Source organism: Haplochromis burtoni, unplaced genomic scaffold (assembly GCF_018398535.1).
Source record: "Haplochromis burtoni strain Fernald_Lab_line unplaced genomic scaffold, NCSU_Asbu1 Contig_611, whole genome shotgun sequence".
NCBI classification, from domain to species: Eukaryota; Metazoa; Chordata; class Actinopteri; order Cichliformes; family Cichlidae; genus Haplochromis; species Haplochromis burtoni.
The window spans coordinates 89,548-114,426 of NW_024582972.1; the positions used below are offsets into that span (position 1 = coordinate 89,548).

Genomic DNA, 24,879 nt, shown 5'->3' on the forward strand with positions numbered 1-24,879 from the left:
ACAATGATACATTTATGTAATAAACAAACAAGATATAATGTTGATTAGTCAGCATTTCAAATAGAGGTTGGCTTCTATCCAAGCAATTCCCCTGCCAGTCTCTGTTTTTTATGCTAAGGTAAGCTGTTCTTTCCAACTTCTTTTTTAAAGTATAGATAAGAGAAAGGTATAAATATTATTATCTAACTCACAGTAAGAAGAAAAAAAGCATAGTATTATTATATTTTCCAAATTTTCACATGTCTAAATACCAGTTAATGATCTTTTTGTCTATAAATTGGAGTAAACCAACTGTATCATCCCCTTTGTCCTTTAATGTGTCACATATTTGTCCATATTATGATTACATTATCAACAATGTATGATGAATAAAGTGACTTTTAAACAAACATTTGTCCTCAGAACAGTTTTGGATTTAATTACCAAGACACACACACACACACACACACACACACACACACACACACACACACACACACACACACACACACACTACTCTTCTATATGTAAATAATTCAAGATGATTCTAGAAGGAACCATTATCCTTAGCAGACAGGTAAGCTGATACAGTACCCCGTCCCTGCCTCCTCACCCAGGTGTATTTTACCCCTCACCAACTAACTCACTGACTACTCCAGCGAGGACGAAGAGGGGCTTTTTCTGCTCTTTGTTGTCCACTGGAAGATGTAGGTGAGACGGAGGCCTCCCTCAGCTGTTAGCAGGTAGGACTTTGTAATACCATACCGAGCTGTTTGTGCAAATAACAACAAGGGAATGTAGGAATTATTTCAGACTCCATTTTCATGTTGTCTGTGGGATGTTGCTGAAGAAAATTTGGTGAACAGTGAATGTGGTTGAACTGAGATACCTACACTTTTATATTACATTACCACTACCATGTCTCATTTGACTTATTCATAGCTACTGCAAAGGAACCTGTATATAGTCTCAGAAATTAAAATGAAGACAAAAGTTGTTAAATGGTCTTCTATGTATAACAGATACAAGTGTTTTGTGATACTGTTGTGTATGCCAGATGCAGTCTTTACTTAACGATTTTAATGATGATAGTACACCTGTATAGGAGGTATATATCTTTTTTTACAAAACAACAGAAGGTAGTGAATTGGACTCATAATGCATAATGGAAATAATCTCGCTAATGTCAGTAACAATATTTTTAAGTAAAGCATTTGCTCAAATGTTTCTGATAACGATTTTTAATCTCACTCAGAGAAAAAAATCTGTAGCAAAGCAAAATAAGGTATGACTCATCCCCTTGTTACATAGCACACATGGCTGAAAGGAAAGTGTTTTGTATGTTTGCATACATCTGGAACATTCGGTTATTTGCTCAACAGCTGTAATGGGAGAGAGGTAGGTGTTACAACTAGATCAGGCTAGGTGGTGTTGACTTACTTTCTCATCATGAAAACATGCAACATACTGTCAGTGAAAAGGCATCACACTCACTGACAGGAGGTCTGTGAAAACAAATAACAGCAATAATTTATATTTGTATAGATGGTATACACAGAAAATATTTTTAAATCTCAAATAGTGAGCATCACTTTGAATGATTACCTTATATAAGTAGATGCAGTTCATTAAATTTAATTGGCACCCTCCATAACAAACCCCCTATGGTTGCCAGAGTAAACATTCCCTTTGAGATATTATATAGCAGCACGTTAACAGTGCAGTATGTATTTATATATGCAACTAAGGTACATTTGTTATAAAGCTATTCCGTGTGAGCTATATCACATTCATCACATCTGTGAAGTGATAAATGCAAACCTTTTGGTTTTGGGAGATGAAGGGATCACAGATTTTATCAATGATAATGAATAGTTATTATAATTTAAGTGATGATGGAAAAAATGAATTATTGCAACATTATACAAAAAAGTTGTTTTCCACTGTTTTACTTCACTTCTTCTTTTAATAAGATGTGATAAGCATCAGCTTCAGTCACCAGTAACTGTTATTTTTATATATATGTTTAATTTTTTATTCTGAAACACACACACATAATTAAAACACCCAAAATCTGATGCCAGCAACTTGTTTCCCAAAAAAGGGGGGATGTTGTGTTGCATTAGCTGTTCTTTCACACGGTGAGCTGTTGGAACAGCTGCTTTAGTTTTAAAAGCAAAATGTTTTGCTGTTCTTGATTAATATAGGATTTTTGCTTCTTATCATTTCAGACCCTCTTTTGTCATATCTTAATGAACTGATGGACTAGAGATTTCACTCTCAACCTATGTATGGAATCACACTGTTCTAATACAGTGGCTTGCAAAAGTATTCGGCCCCTTGAACTTTCCCACATTTTGTCACATTACAGCCACAAACATGAATCAATTTTATTGCACTTCCACGTGAAAGACCAATACAAAGTGGTGCACACGTGAGAAGTGGAACGAAAATCATACATGATTCCAAACATTTCTACAAATAAATAACTGCAAAGTGGGGTGTGCGTAATTATTCAGCCCCCTTTGGTCTGAGTGCAGTCAGTTGCCCATAGACATTGCCTGATGAGCGCTAATGACTAAATAGAGTGCACCTGTGTGTAATCTAATGTCAGTACAAATACAGCTGCTCTGTGACGGCCTCAGAGGTTGTCTAAGAGAATATTGGGAGCAACGACACCATGAAGTCCAAAGAACATGCCAGACAGGTCAGGGATAAAGTTATTGAGAAATTTAAAGCAGGCTTAGGTAACAAAAAGATTTCCCAAGCCTTGAATCCCACGGAGCACTGTTCAAGCGATCATTCAGAAATGGAAGGAGTATGGCACAACTGTAAACCTACCAAGACAAGGCCGTCCACCTAAACTCACAGGCCGAACAAGGAGAGCACTGATCACAAATGTAGCCAAGAGGCCCATGGTGACTCTGGACGAGCTGCAGAGATCTACAGCTCAGGTGGGGGAATCTGTCCATAGGACAACTATTAGTTGTGCACTGCACAAAGTTGGCCTTTATGGAAGAGTGGCAAGAAGAAAGCCATTGTTAACAGAGAACCATAAGAAGTCCTGTTTGCAGTTTGCCACAAGCCATGTGGGGGACGCAGCAAACATGTGGAAGAAGCTGCTCTGGTCAGATGAGACCAAAATGGAACTTTTTGGCCAAAATGCAAAACGCTATGTGTGGTGGCAAACTAACACTGCACATCACTCTGAACACACCATCCCCACTGTCAAATATGGTGGTGGCAGCATCAGGCTCTGGGGGTGCTTCTCTTCAGCAGGGACAGGGAAGCTGGTCAGAGTTGATGGGAAGATGGATGGAGCCAAATACAGGGCAATCTTGGAAGAAAACCTCTTGGAGTCTGCAAAAGACTTGAGACTGGGGCGGAGGCTCACCTTCCAGCAGGACAATGACCCTAAACATAAAGCCAGGCAACAATGGAAGGGTTTGAAACAAAACGTATCCATGTGTTAGAATGGCCCAGTCAAAGTCCAGATCTAAATCCAATCGAGATCTGTGGCAAGATCTGAAAACTGCTGTTCACAAACGCTGTCCATCTAATCTGACTGAGCTGGAGCTGTTTTGCAAAGAAGAATGGGCAAGGATTTCAGTCTGTAGATGTGCAAAGCTGGTAGAGACAAACCCTAAAAGACTGGCAGCTGTAATTGCAGCAAAAGGGGGTTCTACAAACTATTGACTCAGGGGGCTGAATAATTATGCATACCCCCCTTTGCAGTTATTTATTTGTAAAAAATGTTAAGAATCATGCATGATTTTCGTTTCACTTCTCACGTGTACACCACTTTGTATTGGTCTTTCACGTGGAATTGCAATAAAATTGATTCATGTTTGTGGCTGTAATGTGACAAAATGTGGGAAAGTTCATGGGCGGCCGAATACTTTTGAATACTGTATGTGCAGAATCTAGTTCAGCATTGCTTTGCTGATATAGGCAAGACCTTTCCTGCTAAAAATGGCAGCATAAACTTGTATAAGTAGTTCAGCATTGATAGAGTCATTAAGCATGTGCAAGTTTTCTCTGCCATGTACACTAACACAGCCATGTATCTGCTTAAATACTGGCTTATAGAAACTCCAGTGAGACTTGTTTTCAAAAAGGAATTTCACATTTTTGGTTTGTCAGCTCAGAGGAAAGTTTTCCCGCATCGCCTCAGTCCATCTTAAATGTAAAGGTGGTAGAATTTATGAATGTTTTTTATATTTGCCACTTTTTTTTTTTTTTTTTTTAGCATGGTAGAGTTTAAACTTCCATTGTTGATGGAACAGTAAGCTATGTTTCTGGCAGTGGTTTTCAAATTTCCTGAGCCCATGCACTGCTTTTCACTGCAGAATCTTGTCTATACAAAGCTGACTTTCCGATTTGATTATAATATATTTTAGGGACGGCATTTTAAAGTTTCAGGTTTAATATGCTTTTTTTATATATATATATATATATATATATGAGCGTAGCGCTTAAATATTCGGAAGTCAAGTCATTTTTCAATTGGATCTCAACTCTTGAAAGGGGAGTATACATACATGGGGTGGGAGTTTATTGAGCACCAGCAAGTTCTAATCGAGTAAATTATATGACTGACCCAGTTTATGACTGATGTCCTGCTATTTATTTATTCATTTTAATTTTCGGGGTTTCAAATGGATTTCAGACATATTTGGTGGTACATTCTCATAAGACAGCCTTCCGAGGGAGTTAACAGGTTGTAATTAGTTTAAAGATAAGTTTATGTTCTGCAACAATATCCGGAAGGAAAACTGAAAGGTGTCGCTTTGTTATTTATTTATTATTTATTAAAGAGGCGCTGTCACTGGATAGCCCGCTTGACCCAGCAACGATCTGAAGTGTGCAGAACCATGAGTCGGAGGCAGGAGGAGAGCTAGCTCTCAGCTGGACACTGGTTTCACTGTTGACTGGCTCCGTGACGATAAGCAGGCAGCAGACGAGGATGCTCTGTTGTCTGGTGCGCACTCTCCTGTCTCCAGCTCTCCACAATCACCATGGAAGAGCCTAATTAATGCACAGCCTCTCCGTGTCTCTCCCACTCCCGGAGCTGATGAATTTTAGAGCGCCGTTAGAGACGGGACCTGCGTTTTTCGCCCTCCGAAGCTCCGGACTCGGCTATCCATCGGAGAGGACCGCGACTGAATTATAAAGTCTTCAGAAAAGGTAGCTCACAGCGTGGTGCGGGTTCTGCTCCACAAACTGAAGTTAGCCTCTTAGCATAGCCGCGTTTTCCTGCATGCAGGCAATGATGTTTTTTTTAAAAAAATGTATATTTTATTATTGTCAGAGGACAGCAGATATTAAAGGCCACTTTCCTCTCGATGCTGTCCTGTTCTGTAGATTCACAGATCTGTCGCCTTGTCATAAACAATAGCGGCCACTGGTAAATTGACATGAATAGAGCTCTCCAGGGCTGATACCAGGCTGATACCTTTTCTGGTCATGTGGACCGTCCACTGTATTAGCCCCGAGTGTGAGAGCACCGCTGATTGAGGTTTGTTGTAATAACGTTGCCAGCTGTTTCTGATGGGCAGCGGGGACCATCTGACGGCTGTGCGCTGCTCAATTTTCACTATGAGCGCCCGGAGTCCAGCCTGTCATTTCACATCGCTGTGTTTTTTTTTTGTTTGTTTTTTTTTGGGGGGGTGACCATGTCTTACCTTGGTGGTGTCCAAGGAGAAACACGAGGACGCTCGATGATGGTTATTTTGTCACGAATTGCTCATGGAAATGTCAGTATCTGTTTCCATCACGGTCGCACGGTCGACGACGTCGATGCAGCAGTGAAATTAATATCTAGAAAAATTATGCATTTAATACGCATTGTTCTCATTTTGAGCTTGCACACTAGCCTTGGCTACATGAAGGCAGGAGCGTAGTGCAAAAAGAGATGTAAAGCAGCCAGTCTCGCTGCAGCGAGGTGTAGAGCCATGCATTACAATAATACACATATCACATTTTGTGTGTGTGTGTGTGTGTGCAATAAGAAGATTAGTTCTTCTTGGAGAATCACTGCAGTGTGACCTTTTTGTGTTTCTTCCTCTGCGGGCCTGCTCGCAGTTCAAGGACTTACACAGCTGATGTGACCAAGTGATGCCTGAGAGTGGCAGCTCTGAATTGTGGCATGTTACTTTTATTTTTTTCCCCCTTGTGAAATATGGTTATTTTTAGACAATTTGGGGCAATTTACTAATCCCAGACTTTGATCGTTACATCAAAGCCAATCAAAGCCTGCTATATTTGTTGAAGGTGATCAGGTAAATTCTCTGTTTGAGTTACTCACAGGACTGTGGAACCAGGATTGCTTATCAGAGAGGAAAATAAAAAATGGGTTAGAGTTTCACTGAGAATGTGCTTTGGTATCTCTGTTAGATTAATTACCATTCCTATATAAATTATAAGACCTTATAATGTTGCAAACATTAATTATAGGCATGTATCGATATGGTTAATGCTCTTTTTTTTTTTTTTACATCATTAAACTCCAATTGTTTGCAATTCCATTGGGAGCACCTCCTGTGTTGTATATATGTTTAGTACACAGCAGATGACAGGGAAAGAACTGTATGCTGATTTAGCACTATTATTAGTCGGAAAGATTAGAGGTTATTCCTAACTGTCAGTACTGAATATAAACAAAGTTAAGGCATGGCAAAGCCAGCTTTATTTACACAGCAGGGAAAATTAGAGAAATGAAGACGAGAACAACATAAAAATAGTAGAATTAATGGAAATGCTATCGATCAATAATGTTTTAAAACAATAGCAACAAAAAAAATAATTCACAACATTCAGAAATAAATCATTCACTTTGTCCGGGGTGTATTCAAGCATCTAGGGTCCAATGTAATGGAGCTTTGAATGTATGTTGAACAGACTGTCAGGACTCCAGGTCCCAGGGCGAACATGGATATGAGGAAGTAAAAGCCATTCACAGTTTTGTATCCAGAAAAAGAACCTTAAAATCTTTACTTGTTCATACTGGATGCCTTTGCAGCAATTGAGGTAGGTTCAGTGTAATGAGCTTTGTGTTGTTACAAAAAACAAACTGTCTTTCTCACATTTTTTTCAGAGGCAAATTATGCCAGCAGCATCAGAGTCGGACGCCCTGGTGACTTGCCACCTCATTGGTCAGACTACTCTGCCCTCCTACAGTCTCCCGGTCTACCCTGGCAGATCCATGCTGCTGGATGCTCCTCACAGAGCCACGCCCGCACCATGAGCGCCAACGGGCCTGCCCCAGACCCAGCCCCTACCGCCCCAGAAGCCCCTCCCACCTCAACGACCGCCCCTGCTCCGGGTCCAGCCCCGGCCTCAGCCCCAGCACCGGCTCCCACGGCACCACCTGCTCCCCCCGCTCCACCTGCCCCAACATCCTCTACCATCCCGGTAGGTGCGTTGGCACAGAAGAAGCGGCAGCAGTATGCCAAAAGCAAGAAACAGGGCAGTAACGCCAACAGTAGGCCACCGAGGGCTCTGTTCTGTCTCAACCTCAACAACCCTATACGCAGGGCCTGCATCAGCCTGGTGGAGTGGAAGTATCCTTTAAAATGGTGCATGTGCATGCTTGTGTTTAGATTGGACAAAAGATAAAGGCTGATAAAAGAGTAGATATGGGCAAAGGAGGAAACTGTGAAATTTTGGTGTTTAGAGCTTTATGTAACACATGTAATTACGTATTACATCGAGTTATCTAATAGCCATTAATAATTGGATGTATCATTCAGAACTCTAAATAATTTGATGACCATTGAAATTGTAAAATAACATCTCAGAGAGAAGCAGTATGGCTGCAAAGTAGCAAAGTCTTTGTTTCTCTTCATATGAACAGGATAGTGCAGGATTTTGGGTCACTGTAGCACAGAAACACAAAAATGTTTGAAAATATGTTTGTATGTGTGAGAAACTGCGACAGGCAGCTTTAAATTTTTTATGACCCTTGATAGGGGAACAAATTTCTGCTGATCTTTTTCCTGATCAATGAAAGCTGATCATTTTTGGTGTCTACAACTCTTGGATCTTAGCTACGATAATTAAGTAATGATTATTGATGACTGCCACTAAATGTAGACTTAGGTTAACTAAATGGTAAACAGATTAAATTTCTCATGGTTTACATATTGTCTGCTTATTTTGGAGCATTTTTGTGTTTAGTAAAGCTTTGAATTCAGTTTTTCTAGTTTATTGATTCTGATGGAAAGCGAATACACTTAAAGTCACAGGAAAAGAAGTTTCTATATTATCTTAAATGCTGATAAATATATATATATATGTATTTTAGGTAGGCGCAATGTAGCTTATGTGCTATTTGAAGCATGTCTCTCCAATAAAGACAGAGTGAACATTACCATGTCATTACGGGTGAGCTTTATAGACGAAGCAACTGAACCCTGGCACAGCACAGCTGTGGTGGTGTTTTTGCTGGAACAGATGCTTCTATCACAAAAGCCGTCAGATGTTATAAAGTAGATTGCTCAACATGAATCACAGAGATATATTCATAAGCCCTCTTTTCATGTTTGTTGAAAAAAAAGTCTCTGGGGATTGACTACCAGTACACTTTAGGAAATGCAGCTGTAGCCATATCAGGTGTCCCAAATTGCTCTGCATGGACTACGTGCAACAGCACGGCACAAGTGGCATTTCTTTCTCAAATGTTGTTGGAATAGGGTCGTTTTTCCTTTTTTATTACATTTTTGAATGACAAGAAGCTTAAATTTAACCTTTCAGGATTTGAAAATGAAAATGGAAAGCTAGAGTAAAATATGTCAGTGCTTACTGTAATGGAGGACATAATGGAGGTGAATGCTTTTCCCACTGTTTTAAAAATTTTAGTCATAAAAATCTGGCACGGTTCAGCATTTCATTAGATCAGTGTAGCTTGTCATAAACCCTCTGTTGGGATTGCAGTTGTTTTTTAGATGCAAGCGTTTTTCTTTCTTTTCCATTATTTTCCATCATAGATATTTTTACCAGTTTTTTCAACTTTTTTGCCTTTTTCAGTCACGTTATATGCATGTGTACGCATGTGTGGCGTTATCAGTGCAAATTATATAAACTTGAAAAAGGGGTAAAATTTGCATTATTATAAAAACCAAATCAAAACATTAAATGACAAATACATAAAAACAAATAAAAATAAATGAGAGCTAAGATTCATGAAACAAAGCTCTGTATTCTACTGTATAAGTGAAGTATTTCAGTAAGTATTTTGTTAGATACACGATTTCAAAAAAATACAGAAGTTCAAATGTGCAGTTTTTATCCATATAATTTATTGCTTCATCTCTCTGTCATCATTTTCCTTAACTTCCTCTCTCAGGCCATTTGATATCTTTATATTAATTGCTATTTTTGCCAACTGTATGGCCTTAGCTGTTTATATCCCTTTCCCTGAAGACGATTCCAACTCCACTAACCATGACCTGGTGAGTAGTTTGTATCTATTGGTGTCTGCTACATACACATTGCTCCACATAGTAACAATATCAACTAATAATGTCAACTTCTTACTGTCTTCTTAATGATTGGATAATTAGTAAGGAATATAAAAAATATGATTTTTGCTGTATTTGTGATGAAACTGAAGGAAGATTGTCGAGTGCAGTGTATGCTGTACTCTTCTTGTCTGGTTGGCTTTCATCAGATTATATTATCATTAAGCTGTTTCACGACACATTATCAAACGTGTTGTTGCTTTATAATCCTCTTTAAGTATATAGATTGATAATATCATTCTTCTGAGATGAAGATACCAGAGGTTTTGCAGTAACAGCAGGACACTGCATAGAGACAGTGTTTTCTGTGTATACAGTAGCTTTATTATTTAGCATCTGCCGTGCTTAGGAGAGAAATACTTAGACACCCATTCTCACGGTGCTTTATCATGTCATCGTTTTCAGGTTTTATTCAGCGTTCTATTTTTAGAATTTTATCGTCATTGCACCACTCTTTGCACCTTGTGCATTTATGTCTGTATGATGAATTATGGGGGGCGTAGTTGTTGTAAGCATTGTTCCACAGCTGAGGATAAGTGGATTCTTCAAAGGCCAAACAGATGCATAGAATCTGCGATGCTCGCATGAACAGAGTTTGATAGTGTTTAGCGTGTTTTGAGTGGCGTGTCGAGTGAGTATGAAGACATGAAAGGATTTGAAAGCTCTATTTATGAGCAGAAACATGTGAGTGAAAGGTTATTGGCTTGCTCTAAATGACTCCTCTGACTGTTATGTTGCTGAACGTGCTGTGAAAGATAAGCTACAGCTCTGGTTAAAAGTGAGTTGGTCTACTTTAGAAAGGTGTGCTGCGTCCCAGTTTGACCTCCTGGAGGGTGACCTCGGGGTGTTTGTTTACACAGCACTGCTACATCAGAGAAAAGTGGGCCATCTGGGACGTTACAGTGCCTGATACAGTATTATCTACCATATGCTGTCAAGTTCAGCTTGGAGTGAAATCCAAAAGTGGTCTATTAGAATCGTAATGGTGACAACTAGAAGAAACTGTTGTAAAAGAAAATACAGAAAAAGAGTCTAGAAATAAGTAATACTTAGTTCCTCTTCTCTGAATATGAAAACATATTTTATTTGAAAACTATTGTCATTCTTTTGCATTGTGAATAATGATACAAAAGGCTTTTTGTGATTTAATTTGTGTGTGTTTGTCTGCCTTTATATCATAGAATATCTGTAGTAGGAAAATGCTTTAATGACAGACCATACATTTGAGTTTTATTTGAGCATTGAGATAAACTACATGCAAATGAATGAGAGCTTCATTGTGCATTAGATGGCTGTTGAACCAAACAGCTTTCAGGGACAGATGCCACTTACTAATATGTGTCTAGCTTCAAACTGTTAATGGACTGTGTGGCTGCTTGCTTATTTTGTACCAGTAACTTTGTATAGTGTCTATAGCTTAGATCTTTTTACAAATGCACCTTAATGCACTGTGAGCATCATGGTGGCATTTTAATCAGTTCAAAGTGTCTGAATTTACATATATGTCTGTTCAGATATGAATTAGTTTGGCAGCAAAGTCTGGGAACCTTTTAAATGTTGAGTTAAATGGTTACCAAATACCTTCACTTATTAGGAGGGATACTATTTGCCACATAGCAGTTATTGTATGTGTCTTACTTCTTTATGTTTGTTGTCTGAACTTGCTTACCGTCTTCTAGTGGTTTACATAGGAGTGTCAAATTGGATTTATGAATGCACCCATTAAGAATTAACGAAAAACCTCAGTGCCTGTCAGGATCCAGGACTGAATAGTACATTTATGTGGCTCTCATGCTTCATGAACAAGGCCATTAAGCAGAGATGAGATGATGGGCTGATGAGTAGATATGAATAGATTTATCATGTATTGGTGTGCTTTCAGTAATTTTTACAGTTAGGGCTTTAACTTTTTAGACGTATAACTCTAACCTACTCTGTATTGAATTCATACAGAGGCTTTTTTAGTACACTATATAGGTTTTTTTTTTTGCTTACAGCGGTTACACTGATTATTGCCCAGTGCTACACACAGCTTCCTCTTGCTTGCACAGGCTTTTGGTTTAATTCTGCAGAGGCAGCATATAATCAAATACTAGAGGGCAAATAATGCAATCTTTTCCTTTTCAGCATCGCTCGAACAATAGAAATCTTTATAGGGCAGGTGTGCCAGCTTGGCCTTGGTTGTTCTACAGAACTCACGCTGTAGTCACAGGAGGAGCACTAGAGAGAAAAACGCTGAGCTGGTTTTGTTGTAGCAGCCAGCAGGTAAGGCTGGAGTGAAGATTGCCATTTCACACTACTCTGCTCTGCAGCCTCACAGGTGGACTGATATGAAACCTGAGTTGCTGTGCTCAGAGGCTGATGTGTAAAGCAGGGAACAAATGATATCCGAAAGCTGCGATAGCATGCAGGTTTTAATTCACTTACAAAGCACAGAGACACTAAAACCAGCATGCAATACGCTGCTGTGTAGATGTGTGGATGTGTAAACTATATTCAGGACAGTCCCTGCATGTTCTGTTGAAATCACAAGATAAAATACTCAGTCTGTGCATTTTACACTGTGTGCACAGTATGTAGGTGCTGCAGAGCTGCTTGACTTGGAACATTACATTGCTGCAAAGTCACAGAGGCCTTTATAGCCTGAGTCTGCCCATCTTGTTAGTAAGGCTTGGTTAAATGCAGCAGCTCATTATAAATAGAAAGCAATTTTCTCCTCAGGCGGAACAGAGGGCATAAGATTGGGGTCTAGCTACCACCAGGAGGCACAAGTGAGTAACAGGATGTAGCCAGCACACAAATACACACATGCACCGTGAGACCACAAACCCTTGTCAGGACCTTATAGTCATATTTTCATTAATCTCTTGCTTAGTTTGCTCTCTGACTGCTCTTCTTTGTTTAGTCATTTCACTTCAGTAATAAGAAATGTACACGTAACCCACCCTACACGTGACTGCGTCTCCTCCACACCCACCTTGTCCAAGGGACAGACAAATAGTCTGTGACCCTCCTGCCTTTGCTTTAAGGTCATTTCTGACTTATCTATCTGAGTCTCAACACCACAGGCAGCTCCTGCTGAAGGTAGCTGAGCAAAACAATGACCTTTTCATGGTGAATATGATTCATACATCTTATCCTTTGTCAGGCAACATGCAGTGAATTGCGTCTGGTATCAGGTAGTATCTGTGCCCATATCCCTGTAATTGCGTAACTCTGGAGCTGCAGAGCTATTTATTTTACTGGGGACAAAAGGACACTAACATGTAAAGAGTCAGTCTTCAACCAACAACGAGGTCATTTGGATGCCAGCAGAGAATGATCAATTCTGACCAGTTTCCCTTTGGATGCTGTTACAATTTACTGTGCCACAATTTTTAAAATACAAATAAATGGTATAAGTTTGATATGGTATAATAGTAATGGTATAAACTGATGCCATATATGGCTTCAAATATACTACAGAATAACTAATCACACAAATCCACCACCATGTATCCCCCTAAGCTTACATTCAGTCAGTTACAACACAGTGCAATGCCAACTCTACTAAAATCACATAGATATGTCACACAATGAGCAACATGTTTACAGGAACTAAAAGAAGAGAGGCTATTACATGTGAAGTTAACATGCATGGGACTCTGTCCTAGGCATGAAATGTGCCTATTGTGTATTAGAAAATGAGCAACTATCAGCGTCATCATCAGTTCTGATGTAAATACGTACCAACAACTATCAAGGTGCCAAACTTGTGACCCAAAGCCAAATGCCTGCTGACTGATCACAATCATCAAGTTTTTCAGAGTGACAACAAACCACTGAGAGGCATTCAGTGCTTCCTGTCAAATCTGAGGCACAGCACAGCAAAGTTTTCACAACTAATTATAATTTGAACATGTCTGGATTATTGTCAGTCTCACTTTTAAAAATGTTTTTACACGGCTGGAGATTTTAGAGATAATGTTTTGAATATTTTACACCAACACTTTCATTAGTGTGTTGAACATAATTATTGCACTTAGGTTCAAACTCCACTTCAATAGTACTGGTGGTTTATGATGTGTACAGCTTGCCTTTGTTATTATCAGCAAAAAGGCACTCTTAAAGACAGCCAATGATAGACAAACAAGGTAACTAAAATCATATTATCATCAAGCATGATAATAAAAACAACTAAATATGAATAATATACACTATTTCCACTTTATGTACGCAGTGGTCTTTATGGTATGTCTCAGCAGAAGAATGAAGTGGCCAATTTAAAAAAAAAAAAGTTATGGTCACCATGTGTCTTTATAGACCATATGCTGTTCACAATTATAATTTAACACAAAAAGTGCCAACGTGGGCTTGGAGGTGTAAAAGGTCCCACTATCCCTAAGCTTTTGGAGGGAGCTGAGGGAGCAGATGACAAGTATTGTATAGGAAGTGGTGCCAAGGTTCACATGTCAGTGCTTTAGTGGCATGTTGTGTTATAGAAGAGTGTAAATGTAAATGAAGCAGTTGGGTTTCTCTCTTTGTGTGTGTATGTGTGTGTGTGTAATGGCTGGCACAAGCAGTAACGCCTGGACCGTGGACTCCCATAGAGATGATTGTAGAAGTATGTGTTTAGTCACTTAACGTAGCTGCTCATTTGTGGCTCACACTAGCTCTGTCCCTGCTTGTTATCTTGAATGTGTAGTTTTGCACATGTGCCTAAGTGCGAGAGTGTGTTTGTCTGTGTGTGTGTTTGTGTGTGTGTAATTGAGGTAGAGATGGAGAGAGGCAGAGCTATGCTAGCTTTGTGCAAATGCTGTGTGACTGTGCAGCCATGATAATGTACAACAGCCGAGCATGTGCAAAGGCTGTGCATCAAACAGGCCTTCTTAAAGGGGAAAACTGTTTTAGGAAGAAATTCTGTTTTGTTTTCTATAGACGCGGAATCATTTCTTATAAAAATATTTTCATCAAGATTGCATGAGGAAAAAGAGAAGTTGCCATTTTTTGTTTGCTGTCCTAAGCGCTTGTTGATTTGCTGTTGATGATAGATGATGATTAGAAATATAATGTGATGTATTTGAATTTGTATTTGCATGTTACACTGACAAACTTTATACCAACCCTTCATAAGATTCATGAGATCCAAGAAAACCTTCAGGACCTCTCTGTTGAAAATGAGTGTTTGTGGTTTTATTTCAGTTAAAACAACATTTTCATATAAAATATGTTGTCGTCCCTGGATTTTGTCGAAAAATTTTACATGTATGTTTGTCAGTTTTGGACTCTTTATATTTGGTTGTTCTCATATATGAAGTTTAGATTTTGGTGATGATTTTTGTGAATGTTGGATTCCTGTTTTGGGGCCTTGTCTATAGTATAATGTAAGTCTTAGTTCTGGTTTCCATTTGCATTATCCTTTGTCTTATTTCCTTGTTCATGTCTTGGTTTCTCTGTGTTCACTTGTTATGTGTCAGTAGTTTATGTGCCATGTCTTTTGGCATTTTTTCTGTTTTATTTTGAAAGATAGTTTTCCTTCCTCTGATGTGTTAGTTTTGCTTCCTGTCTGACCTCCCCTGATTGTGTCCACCTGTTGTTGATTACTTTGACCTGGGTCTCATTCAGTGAGTGCTATAGTTCTGGCAGGGTATACACTGTATATGCATCTGTGTACCTCTTTGTCAAGTTTGCATCTCCCATGTTTTCCTAGGTTGTTTTGTGTTGTTTCCTGTCAGAAGCATTGTTGCTCTGTACAGGTCATGTGGTATTGTAGATAACTGCTGTAGTGTAAAAACTCAATCCTGTTTTTTTCCCTCCACTGAGCTGTAACTGTGGCGAGACAAACTACCTGATCTCTGACAACAGCAGCATTTTCAAATGAGGAAATGACAACAGTTTTATTCAGCAGCTACATCGCTGCTCAGCTGTGTGTCGACTATGTAGCTTTAGGGAAAAGCTATCACTTATCTCTTATGCAACAAATATGTGTATATATTATTATGTTTCCTTTTTTTCTTTGTTGAGACATTCATTTTAGCAGTGTGGGTAAGATGACCTGTACAGTAGTGTTTTCCTTGGCTGAGTGACATCCACATCTCACACGCAACTCCTGCCCGCCCCCACAGTACTTCAGATACGCACACATAAGCTACACAAAAAGACACATTTATGTGCTGTACATACAAACACATGAACAAATACAAAAGAGAGCACAGGGCAGATGCGCAGTGCATTATGGTATTTCTTAGAGGAGTTGCCAGATTTCAATTTGTTGCATTCCTGCTTTTGTTATTCTTGTATTTGTAATCAGTAGTTAAGAATTACTGAAAATGCTACAATATCTGAGAAAAGTATATGAATACCATATTACAAATATTCCAGTTTACTAAACATATGACTAACCGGTAATCTGATTACTGTCTTATTAAAAGATGTATCTGATAAACACTTGAACAGCCATCCCAATATAGACTGCACACTCAAGCACAGATATTTACTGTGAAAACCTGCAGGAGTAGGCGGTGAAAAAGCACTAAATATTGGCTGCCCTCACCCCCCTGGCTTGGCTGGATGGCACTGACTGATCTATACAGACAGGGGAAGGAAAGAGAGATATAGAGGGCGTGGGGGAGGGCGATAGCGGGAGAGTGAGAGTGTATGTCTACTCAGTGCAGAATCAGATCCGTAATGACACTGTAATGTTTCTTTAAGATTCGAGAGATATCTGCTCTCAAACTGTCCGATAGCTGGTAACTGTGGAATTTATATTTGGACGGAGTGTGTATACCCTATGTTGTTCTACATATGACATACACTCAAACATGGACTCAAACATGCATATTTATACTCTGATTTCCATCTGTGGGCTCGCTGTCTCATACTCAGACATTCCTACAGGTACGTATACAGTAGAGACAATCAGGTACTTATGAAAACAGAGCAAACAGCAAATTAAATGTGCACTGCACATGTTATGTCAGAGGAACCTGCACATATTTTCAGTCTAATTGTGACCATTTTCAACACATCTAGAGGTTTGAAGTTTAATGCAATAAAAAAGTTTAACCCTGGTTTATGTCATCATCTTTGTGGAGATTCCTGATTTATTTTTGATATATTTTTATTCCAGTCTTATGTTCCTGACTCCTAACTTATTAGCCTTCGTCTTGATGATGTGGTTTGTGTGTTCCTCCTCAGCGGTCTTGACTCTCCTGCCGAGCGCTGCAGTATGAAGCCAATGGGGTGGTGTTGGCAAACATTTTAGAAGAAAAGTAAAACTGCAACATTACAACAATATGAAGCAATTAAACACATAATACAGTCTAACACCAATGAGGTTGAAGAATATCAGTGCGTTAGAATAAAGGTATTAAAAGCTCTGTATAAATGTGTGAGCACTTTAAGTGCTTTGGTCAGTAAGACTGTAAAAGACTATAATAAAAAAATCTAGTCTATTTAAAGTCGGGACAGAAAACTGGCAAAAATGCTGACTGTGTAAGTGGGCAGACTTCTTAGTATAACAGCTCTATGATTAAGACATAGGGGAATCTGATGAATTGCGATTCTTATTTCATTTAGTTAATATTTAGATGCGGGTAAAACATTTTCAGCTTTTATTTTTCATCTTAAGAATCTGAATAACTGATCAGTTAGTAGGCTGAGATTTTGTGCCTGTTCATCTCTAACCTGCTCCAGAGTAGGTTAGGTCTGCACCAGACGTTGCTGTGGTCATGTAGTGCATTAAGAAATTAACTGTCTTCTGGTCAAACCCAAGATTAACCATGAGGTTTCAGGTTGTGACAATAGGTACTTAAGTATTTTCCATAATGTTTATAATGTCACCAGATAACAGGACAATAACTGTTTTTTGTGTTTCGGTCATCTCCGTAATTTTTCCTTTAATTGTTTTGATCTGTTGCTCATACCAAGGCTCATACTGAGGCTGCTGGCCCGTGCCTGGCTAGCTCTGAACTCTGGATCACTTTAGCTGCTTGTCCTTTGTTAGCTTCTTTAAAATGTTCATGTTAAGCTAGGTAGGTGAAGTGTAACAGTCTGATCTGATTTGTTGTTATGAATATTTTTGTGGTGGTCTCCGTGTACTTTACTTTAGTGAAGTTTGTGTTGTTACTCACGGTGAAGGGTTCCAAGCTCAAGAGATGGGCAGTAACGCGAAATGCGTTACTGTAATCTGATGTACCTTTTTTCAAGTAACGAGTAAAGTAAGGGATTACTATTGCAAAAATGGTAATTAGATTACCGTTACTTTCCCGTAGGAACGCTGTACTGCGTTACTAAAACCGTGATTTTTTTGCGAGAATGTCTCATGACAGTGACGTAAGCGAGTGCGACGTTCGTGACAACAGCTGTGTGCAGATCAACAATGGATCACATATCGAGTGCGAGAGAGTATGAGCGTGCAGCGTTTAAAGCGTGGAAGTACTGACCTTACTTTGAGTTTGATTCCATAAAAAGTGACAAAAACATTAGTGTCCGTTGTGCGTGGGAAGAAAACTTCTTTTTACAGCAAAAAAACCCCCTAAACTTCCAAGCAAGCACCGAGTACACAACGACGTAATGGGAAACTCACAGAGAAACTCGCGAATTCTTCAACTGACCGCTGCGGCACACCTGCACCAGGGTAAACCTCCGCCTACCCCACTCCTGCTTTACAGGTGAAAATAGAACAACTGGACCGCTAGTCTTTGACCTTATTTATTTTCTGCTGTGTTTTACTTGCATCTATTTGAAAGAGTGTAAACACAAAAAAATATTTTATTTTATGTGCTGGAATGTGCAGAAAATAGGTTTAAATGTTAAACAAATTTCTTCCAGTCAGCGAATATTGCATATAATTAAGTTTTTGCTTGATGCATAAAGTTAAAAGATTTAAAGTTTAAAGTTTTAAAAAGAGACGTTTCCATTTGATTACATTTTGTATGATGGATTATGTAGAAAAAGTAGACTTAGGCTGAAAGATCTATCGCTTTATCACCTATTCAGGCTGTAAATCGTGTTTTTAAAAAGTAACCATGTAACTAAGTAACTAAGTAATTAATTACTTTTGAAAATAAGTAATCAGTAAAGTAACGGGATTACTTTTTGGGGGAAGTAATCAGTAATTAGTTACTGATTACTTTTTTAAGTAACTTGACCAACACTGGTTATGGATGCATGAAACGGACCAGCTCATAATGAGACTTATGTGAGATCGACCAGTTGAACGGACATGCTGAAAAAGGGCTGAGCGATTGGTGTATCTTTTAGCTTGACATTCTGTAATTACCTTTTTTGTGGTGGTTATACCTATTTTTGAAGGAACATCAGGAAACATCAACAACAGGAAAGATTTTGTGAACGAGAAAGTCTATATTTTTAATGAGAATAAGAGATTGGTACTTATCTGCATATTAAAGATAAATTAAAACATTTCTGAACTGCTCACATGGCATGATATGTAAGTTGAAAATCGATAAGCTAACAAACTTGGCTTTTATTTATCACGATATAGATTTGAAAATTTGCGATAACGATATAACTGACGATATAATTGACACTAGACAAAATACTTTACAACTCCACAATTTTATTATTGCAAAAAAAAACAAATGTATTTTCACTTAAAGAAGCTGTTTTTTAAATTTTTTTTTTATCTGCATTAAAGTTGTATAAAAACGTAACAGTGCAAATGCAAATTCCTTGCTGACAGTTTAACCAAAAGGCATTTCCAGTGGAAATTGGCCGACATATCCTCAGCATAACCATGTATAATATCCACAAAACTTAAAAAGAGCTTATACACACACAATATGGTAATATTACGTTGAAGCACCGTATGTATCACTCCGCGAGGCTCCTGCCTACGATAGCCGTAATGCTCCGACAATCCATCAAGCGGTGCGGCTTCGTAGCTTAGCAAAGTCGTACTAAAACATTTGACAGATTTTTGAGCGCCGTGTACATAAAATCGTTTCGAGGTCAGTAAACACAACCAGAATCCAAACATAAGGCACACGGGATTATAAGGGGCACTGTCGATTTTCAGAAAAATCAAATGATTGATTTTAAGTGTGCCGTATTTACCAAAAAACACGGTAATAATGACGGCCCGCTAGCATGCTCTACCAAAAATAGTGCTTTGTTGTGTATCTGACGGACGAAAGCTAAACCAGTTCCACACCACTGAAGTTGCAGCATTTTTACAAACCAATTCTGGTTCATCCGTTTCATTCAACTATTCGCCATGTGCGTATGAAAACAAAGCCACTGGGCATGCGCGTTTTACCCATATTCTATCGCAATATTTCATTTTCTTGTCGTTGGCCAACATTATACCGGTATTACCATGAACGTTATGATATGGCCCAGCCCTACTTTTAGGGGTAGTATGGCAGGTTTCTAGGGTATATAAAGATTACTGTTATTAATATTTCACCTTCTGTGCAGTCTCGAAACCAAGCTAATGGTCTATAAGCTCTGTCTGTTTAAACCAGAGACAGAAGTTAGAGGGGTATTTCTATCTATCTTCTTGCAAAATGATGCATGTTGATTGGTTGCTAGGCTGCTTAGTTAAAACTATGTATTCATTCAAGAGCAATTTCAGATTTAAATATTAAGCCACAGTGTTTTAACAGCATAGACAAAATTACACAACAAGCTTTATGTCTTTAATTTTGTAAATCTAGAATTTTGTCATTTCTGTGTGAAGTCTAGAGAAAGCTAAATTGCAGCTCATGAGCATTGCGGACAGGCCAGTCTGAACTGTTAATAGGTTCACATTACTGCTGTCCGCCTGGCTCAGTCATATGGCGTGTTATGTAGAAGAATGCATGGTTCAGTGGGCTAGCATCATATGTCATATGGTGAAGTGAGCTCTGTGAGATGAAGTGAGCTGTGCCTGTAGACACGAACACTTACCCTGTGGCAGAGAAAGGCCAGTTGGGGTTGTTGCTGTGGGGCTTGAGGAGGAACTTGTGTTATATCGTGTAGTATCCTACTCTAAGTTTATTGCTTTTGCCGTTACGGTGCATTTTTGAGTCTAAATATGCAAAGTAAGCATGTGTAAGCACATGTGCTTTATGTGTTGTGATATACCTAAGAAGATGGCAGTGATGTAAACTATTAACTACATATATCGTTCATAAACTGTATTAGACGAGGAAACATGCTACAGTAAGTGTCTTTACAGCACAATAAGATGAGTCAGAGATATTTATGGTCATCCCCAAAGGCCTCTTTCCTTGCTCTCTTTCTCTTATTGTCTCTCTCCCTCTTTCTATTTCTGCCACCGTTGCTGATGAATGAATAAATTGCTGGTTAATTGAAAGGGAACGGTTATCATTTGCTATTATATTTAACATGCTTTCACAAACCAGGAAGTGGTAATTTTCACACACTTACTGTGGCCCTGAAAGCTCAAATAATTCCGATAATGTTAATAATGGGTGTTTTTAATATACAGTCATTGCTAAATTGCTATTGCTAGATATATCTATATCTATATATCAATAACTATATCTATCTATATATCTATCTATCTATATCTATGTATCTATATATATATATAGATAGATAGATAGGTAGGTAGATAGATAGATAGATAGATAGATATATAGACACACACACACACATATATACATAAGTGTGTTGGCTGCTTTAAAGCATATGATTTGACTTTTATTTATATGTTTTTGCTAACCAACAACAGAAAAATGCAAGAGACCGCCTCTCTGTTTGCTGCCTCTAAAATTGTTCAGTTGTCTCTCTGTCACTTTCCTTCCATCCTCACATGAATCGTTCTGTTCTCTCTGCTCCCTGTGGCCTCAGCGTGCTCTGTCATAGAGGCAGCGGCCGTAAGCTTAACTCAACCTTTTACTTCAGTAACAAAGACACCCATGTCTCTTATTCTGGGCTAAGTGCTTCTCACAATCTGCAGTAAACTGTTGGGAAAACGAGCCCTGCAGCCCACAGTACCCCTGCATTTATCGTGAAAAGGAGCACAGAAAAGGGATTAAAGACTCCCTCAGGCAGACGAGGTTATTATGTATATTACAGTATGTGTGCATGCATGCATTTTTCCGCAGTGTGTTTAAAGTTAAATTCCTGCCTGTGATACATTTAGTGCTTGCTGTACTGATTGGCAGATATTTTGAATGCCAGCCTTTGTGCAGTTTATGCTGACCTGCCAAGCTTGAAAAATGCAAAGAGCTTCTTTCTGATTTCACATCTTAGCAAAAGGTGCGAGGACTCTTCTAAATGGTGCTATGTCACCTTTTAGTGTGTTCACCCCCATTTTCACAAACATCTCACTGTCTTAAATGCACATACTACCTTTGCCCGCCTCTGTTGTCAGATCCACTCCCAGTTGACCTCAACCTGATGGCTTAATGTTCCTGTGTTCTCTCTGCCTTTGAAACAACCGGAGAAAGGCGCACTGCTGAGTTACATCACTCGTTCTAATCTGTATATACCCTCTAAAAACACAGATTTTGTTCAGAGAGTGTTTGTCCCTTTTTTTAACCTCTATAGCGCTCTGATACATTCATGCCTTTCATTCCAAACTAGCCAATTGGTTTTAACCATTTTAGCATGGCTCTTACTGGCTTTTTTGTAGATTTTCCCTTTTTTAGTGGCACACAGTGGTCACAATTTTATTTTAATTTTGCACATTCAAAGATACATTCCAGGCACTGAAATGTTTTCAGGATTATAGGTGAAGCTTACACAGGAGATGCCATTTCCATGGGATTTAAGTTGATTCCACATACAAAAGTTGTCCAAGTTGTTACAAGAAAAGTTAATCACTGTGTTTGGTCACTGAATGGCTGTGAACAGGCAGCCACACAATGTCCACTTCATACACTGACTAGTATTACCAACACTTAGAAGCTGTGAAACTTGATGTCTGCATATCTATGTTGCAGGCAAATCAGGAGTTTCAGTTTCCCTTTGGAGGTCACTTTTTCTTGGCTTTCTGACTCTTCTCTCTCTGATATTTTTCTAATAGCTGTTGTTGTACACAAAGTTCCCTTTAATAGGAAGTCCATCAAAGACATTCAGGCAGTGTTGAGGAAGGTTGTCCTGCAGGCAATGACACACTCTGTCATCGAGCGTTGAAATGTTTGCAAACCAGTAATCAAAATTTAGAAGATGCATCTAAAAAGAAAAAAGACAATTTACACTAACATTGATGTCCTTATCTTTCGTTTCTGTCTTTTCTTGTGCACCGTGTCAGTATTTCTGATCTTAGGGTGGAACATCATTGTTCAGTGCTTTGGAAGTACTCTATGAATGAGTGTTTACCTTTTTTGGCCTTTTGCTTTTTAAATGTCAGTAAAATCAATGTGGGGTTGTGACAAACTGCACAGCAATCTGGTCTGTTTGTATATTGTTTCCTATAGTGTAACTGTATTGTGTATCGTCATTTCTGCAAACCTGGGTTATTTTTGTGTCCTGATGTATCAGTTCAGTGCCTACTGATCAATGAAAGTTGACGAGAACATTGCTTTGGAGGCACATTGTTCTTGTAAATTATAGATTTACTGTATTTTTAAGTAGTTAAAACAACTTAATTTTTTACATTTAATTTTAAAATATTTATAAATATTTTTGCTTCGACAAAAAGTCATTTTCTTGTTGCTCACCAGTAAAATAGAGCCTAATTTATCCTTTCATAGGCACTGTGTCTTTTGCACCTATTCCTGTACCTGTGTGTGTTGAATCTCCAAAACACTGTCTGTATTAATACCTTGCTCATGTTTTCGTTTTTTTTTTTTCTTTGCCTTTTTGTGTATCTGCAGGAAACAGTTGAGTATGCCTTCCTCATCATTTTCACAATTGAGACCTTTCTGAAGATTATCGCTTATGGCTTGGTGATGCACCAGAATGCGTATGTGAGAAACGGTTGGAACATGCTGGATTTCGTCATTGTGGTGATTGGGTAAGTTTTCAAGTTAAATGATAAATGCTCTGTATGTAAATGGTAAAAGGACAATGGTGGATTCTTTGCTAAACCTTGACAGAATGCTGGCACTACCATAATGAGATCCTCTGCAAGCGATGTAGTTGATGCAGTCCATCAGGATATCAGGGCAAAGCGTGTAATAGGCATGCTGGTCCACCCTGTCCATGCGTGGACTGGGAGCCAACTAGTTTAATCAGTTCCGGAAATTAAAAACTCTAGAATATACTTTATGTTTTTTACTCACTACCGACTTTTAACTTTAAATATATTATCTGCCCGTGCTGGTACTGCAATTTCTGCATGCAGTAATGCAGCTTCTGCATGTGTGTCTATTTCACGTTTGGTATGACTATTGGTTGTTATGAAAATATTTCAGTTTGTAAGCCATTGATTGAAAGGGAAATGATCATAACCAAAATTCACACCAGGAGAATTGGTTGGCTGACAGTTTTTAACAGAAATGTTACCACTTAGTTTTTGTTAACCAGATACCAAAACTGTTATTTATGTTAGTTCTAGTTTACTATAATTATTATTTTGCAGCCCACTACCTGAACTTTGGCCAGATGGTGGGGTTTGAAATCTAAAATCTTAGGTTCAGTTTTTTTTTTGTTATTTCATTTATTGACACAACTAGTTGCGATTGTTAAATTTGTTAATATTTATGTATTATATTTGCTCGTTCTATGTGCTGGTTTGCAGGCCAGGTCACAAGGTTTAGCTATTTTTAGTCTCCTTTTAGGATTTTTTTTGACTTGTGACATTTGCAGTTTACAGTGTTTGTAAGAGGAGAAGTCAGTATTAAAGCTAAAGTTGCTTAAGCCTCTGCTCCAAGTGGCTAACAGAGACCCTCATACACCCACAGTATATGACCCAGAAAAGACAGAGAGAATAAATCAGAGCTTTACCACCACTGGAGTGAGTCACCATCTCTCCATACTTCATCTCTTCTCCAACACTCCCTCCCATCTTTCCCTCTCCTCTCACTGACTGTCTTTCTCTCACACTGCTCTCCTTTGTCTCTGCAGCTTGTTCTTATTACTGCCCCCTTCCATTTTCATATCTCAAATGGTTCATGCTTTACACCTCCCCACCTCTCTCTGCCCTCATTCCTATCTCTTGCACACTCTCCCCGTGTTATCTTCATCCTTATCTCAGCCTTATCTCTTTTTTTCTCCTCTCTCCTCCCTCTTTCTCTCCTCTAATACACACAGTCCAGTGGGTAGCTGGGTCAGATCGCTGTCTGTATGCTGCATGCAGGGTTGATCTGCCATCCACTCAAATGCAAAGACGGCTGTCCCAACTATTAAATGTGACTGCAGCTTCTAAAATTTGAAATGACATATTTGAAATAATTTTGCGAGGATCTGATGAAAATCGTCACAGTTCAGTCATCAGGATGTTTGTGTGGCCACTATTTATTCTATAGTAGTGTGTAGG

At 38.8% G+C, this 24,879-nt stretch overlaps 1 protein-coding gene across 9 annotated transcripts in view; it reads left to right on the forward strand.

Annotated features, from left to right (window-relative positions):
- The first annotated feature begins 4,784 nt into the window (after positions 1 to 4,784).
- cacna1da (calcium channel, voltage-dependent, L type, alpha 1D subunit, a) overlaps positions 4,785 to 24,879 on the forward strand; it is a 61,577-nt gene continuing 41,482 nt past the window's right edge. For 6 of the 9 annotated variants that reach the window (XM_014329711.2, XM_014329713.2, XM_005948669.3 and 3 more), the window contains exons 1-4: positions 4,786 to 5,166; positions 7,076 to 7,541; positions 9,326 to 9,431; positions 23,276 to 23,415. In XM_014329711.2, the coding sequence (XP_014185197.1) occupies positions 7,222 to 7,541; positions 9,326 to 9,431; positions 23,276 to 23,415 (566 nt within the window). In that variant the 5' untranslated portion in view covers positions 4,786 to 5,166; positions 7,076 to 7,221. Of the gene's footprint in view, positions 5,167 to 7,075; positions 7,542 to 9,325; positions 9,432 to 23,275; positions 23,416 to 24,879 lie in introns of all 9 variants that reach the window. The other 3 variants (XM_042214794.1, XM_042214795.1, XM_005948670.3) reach the window with 2 other exon arrangements.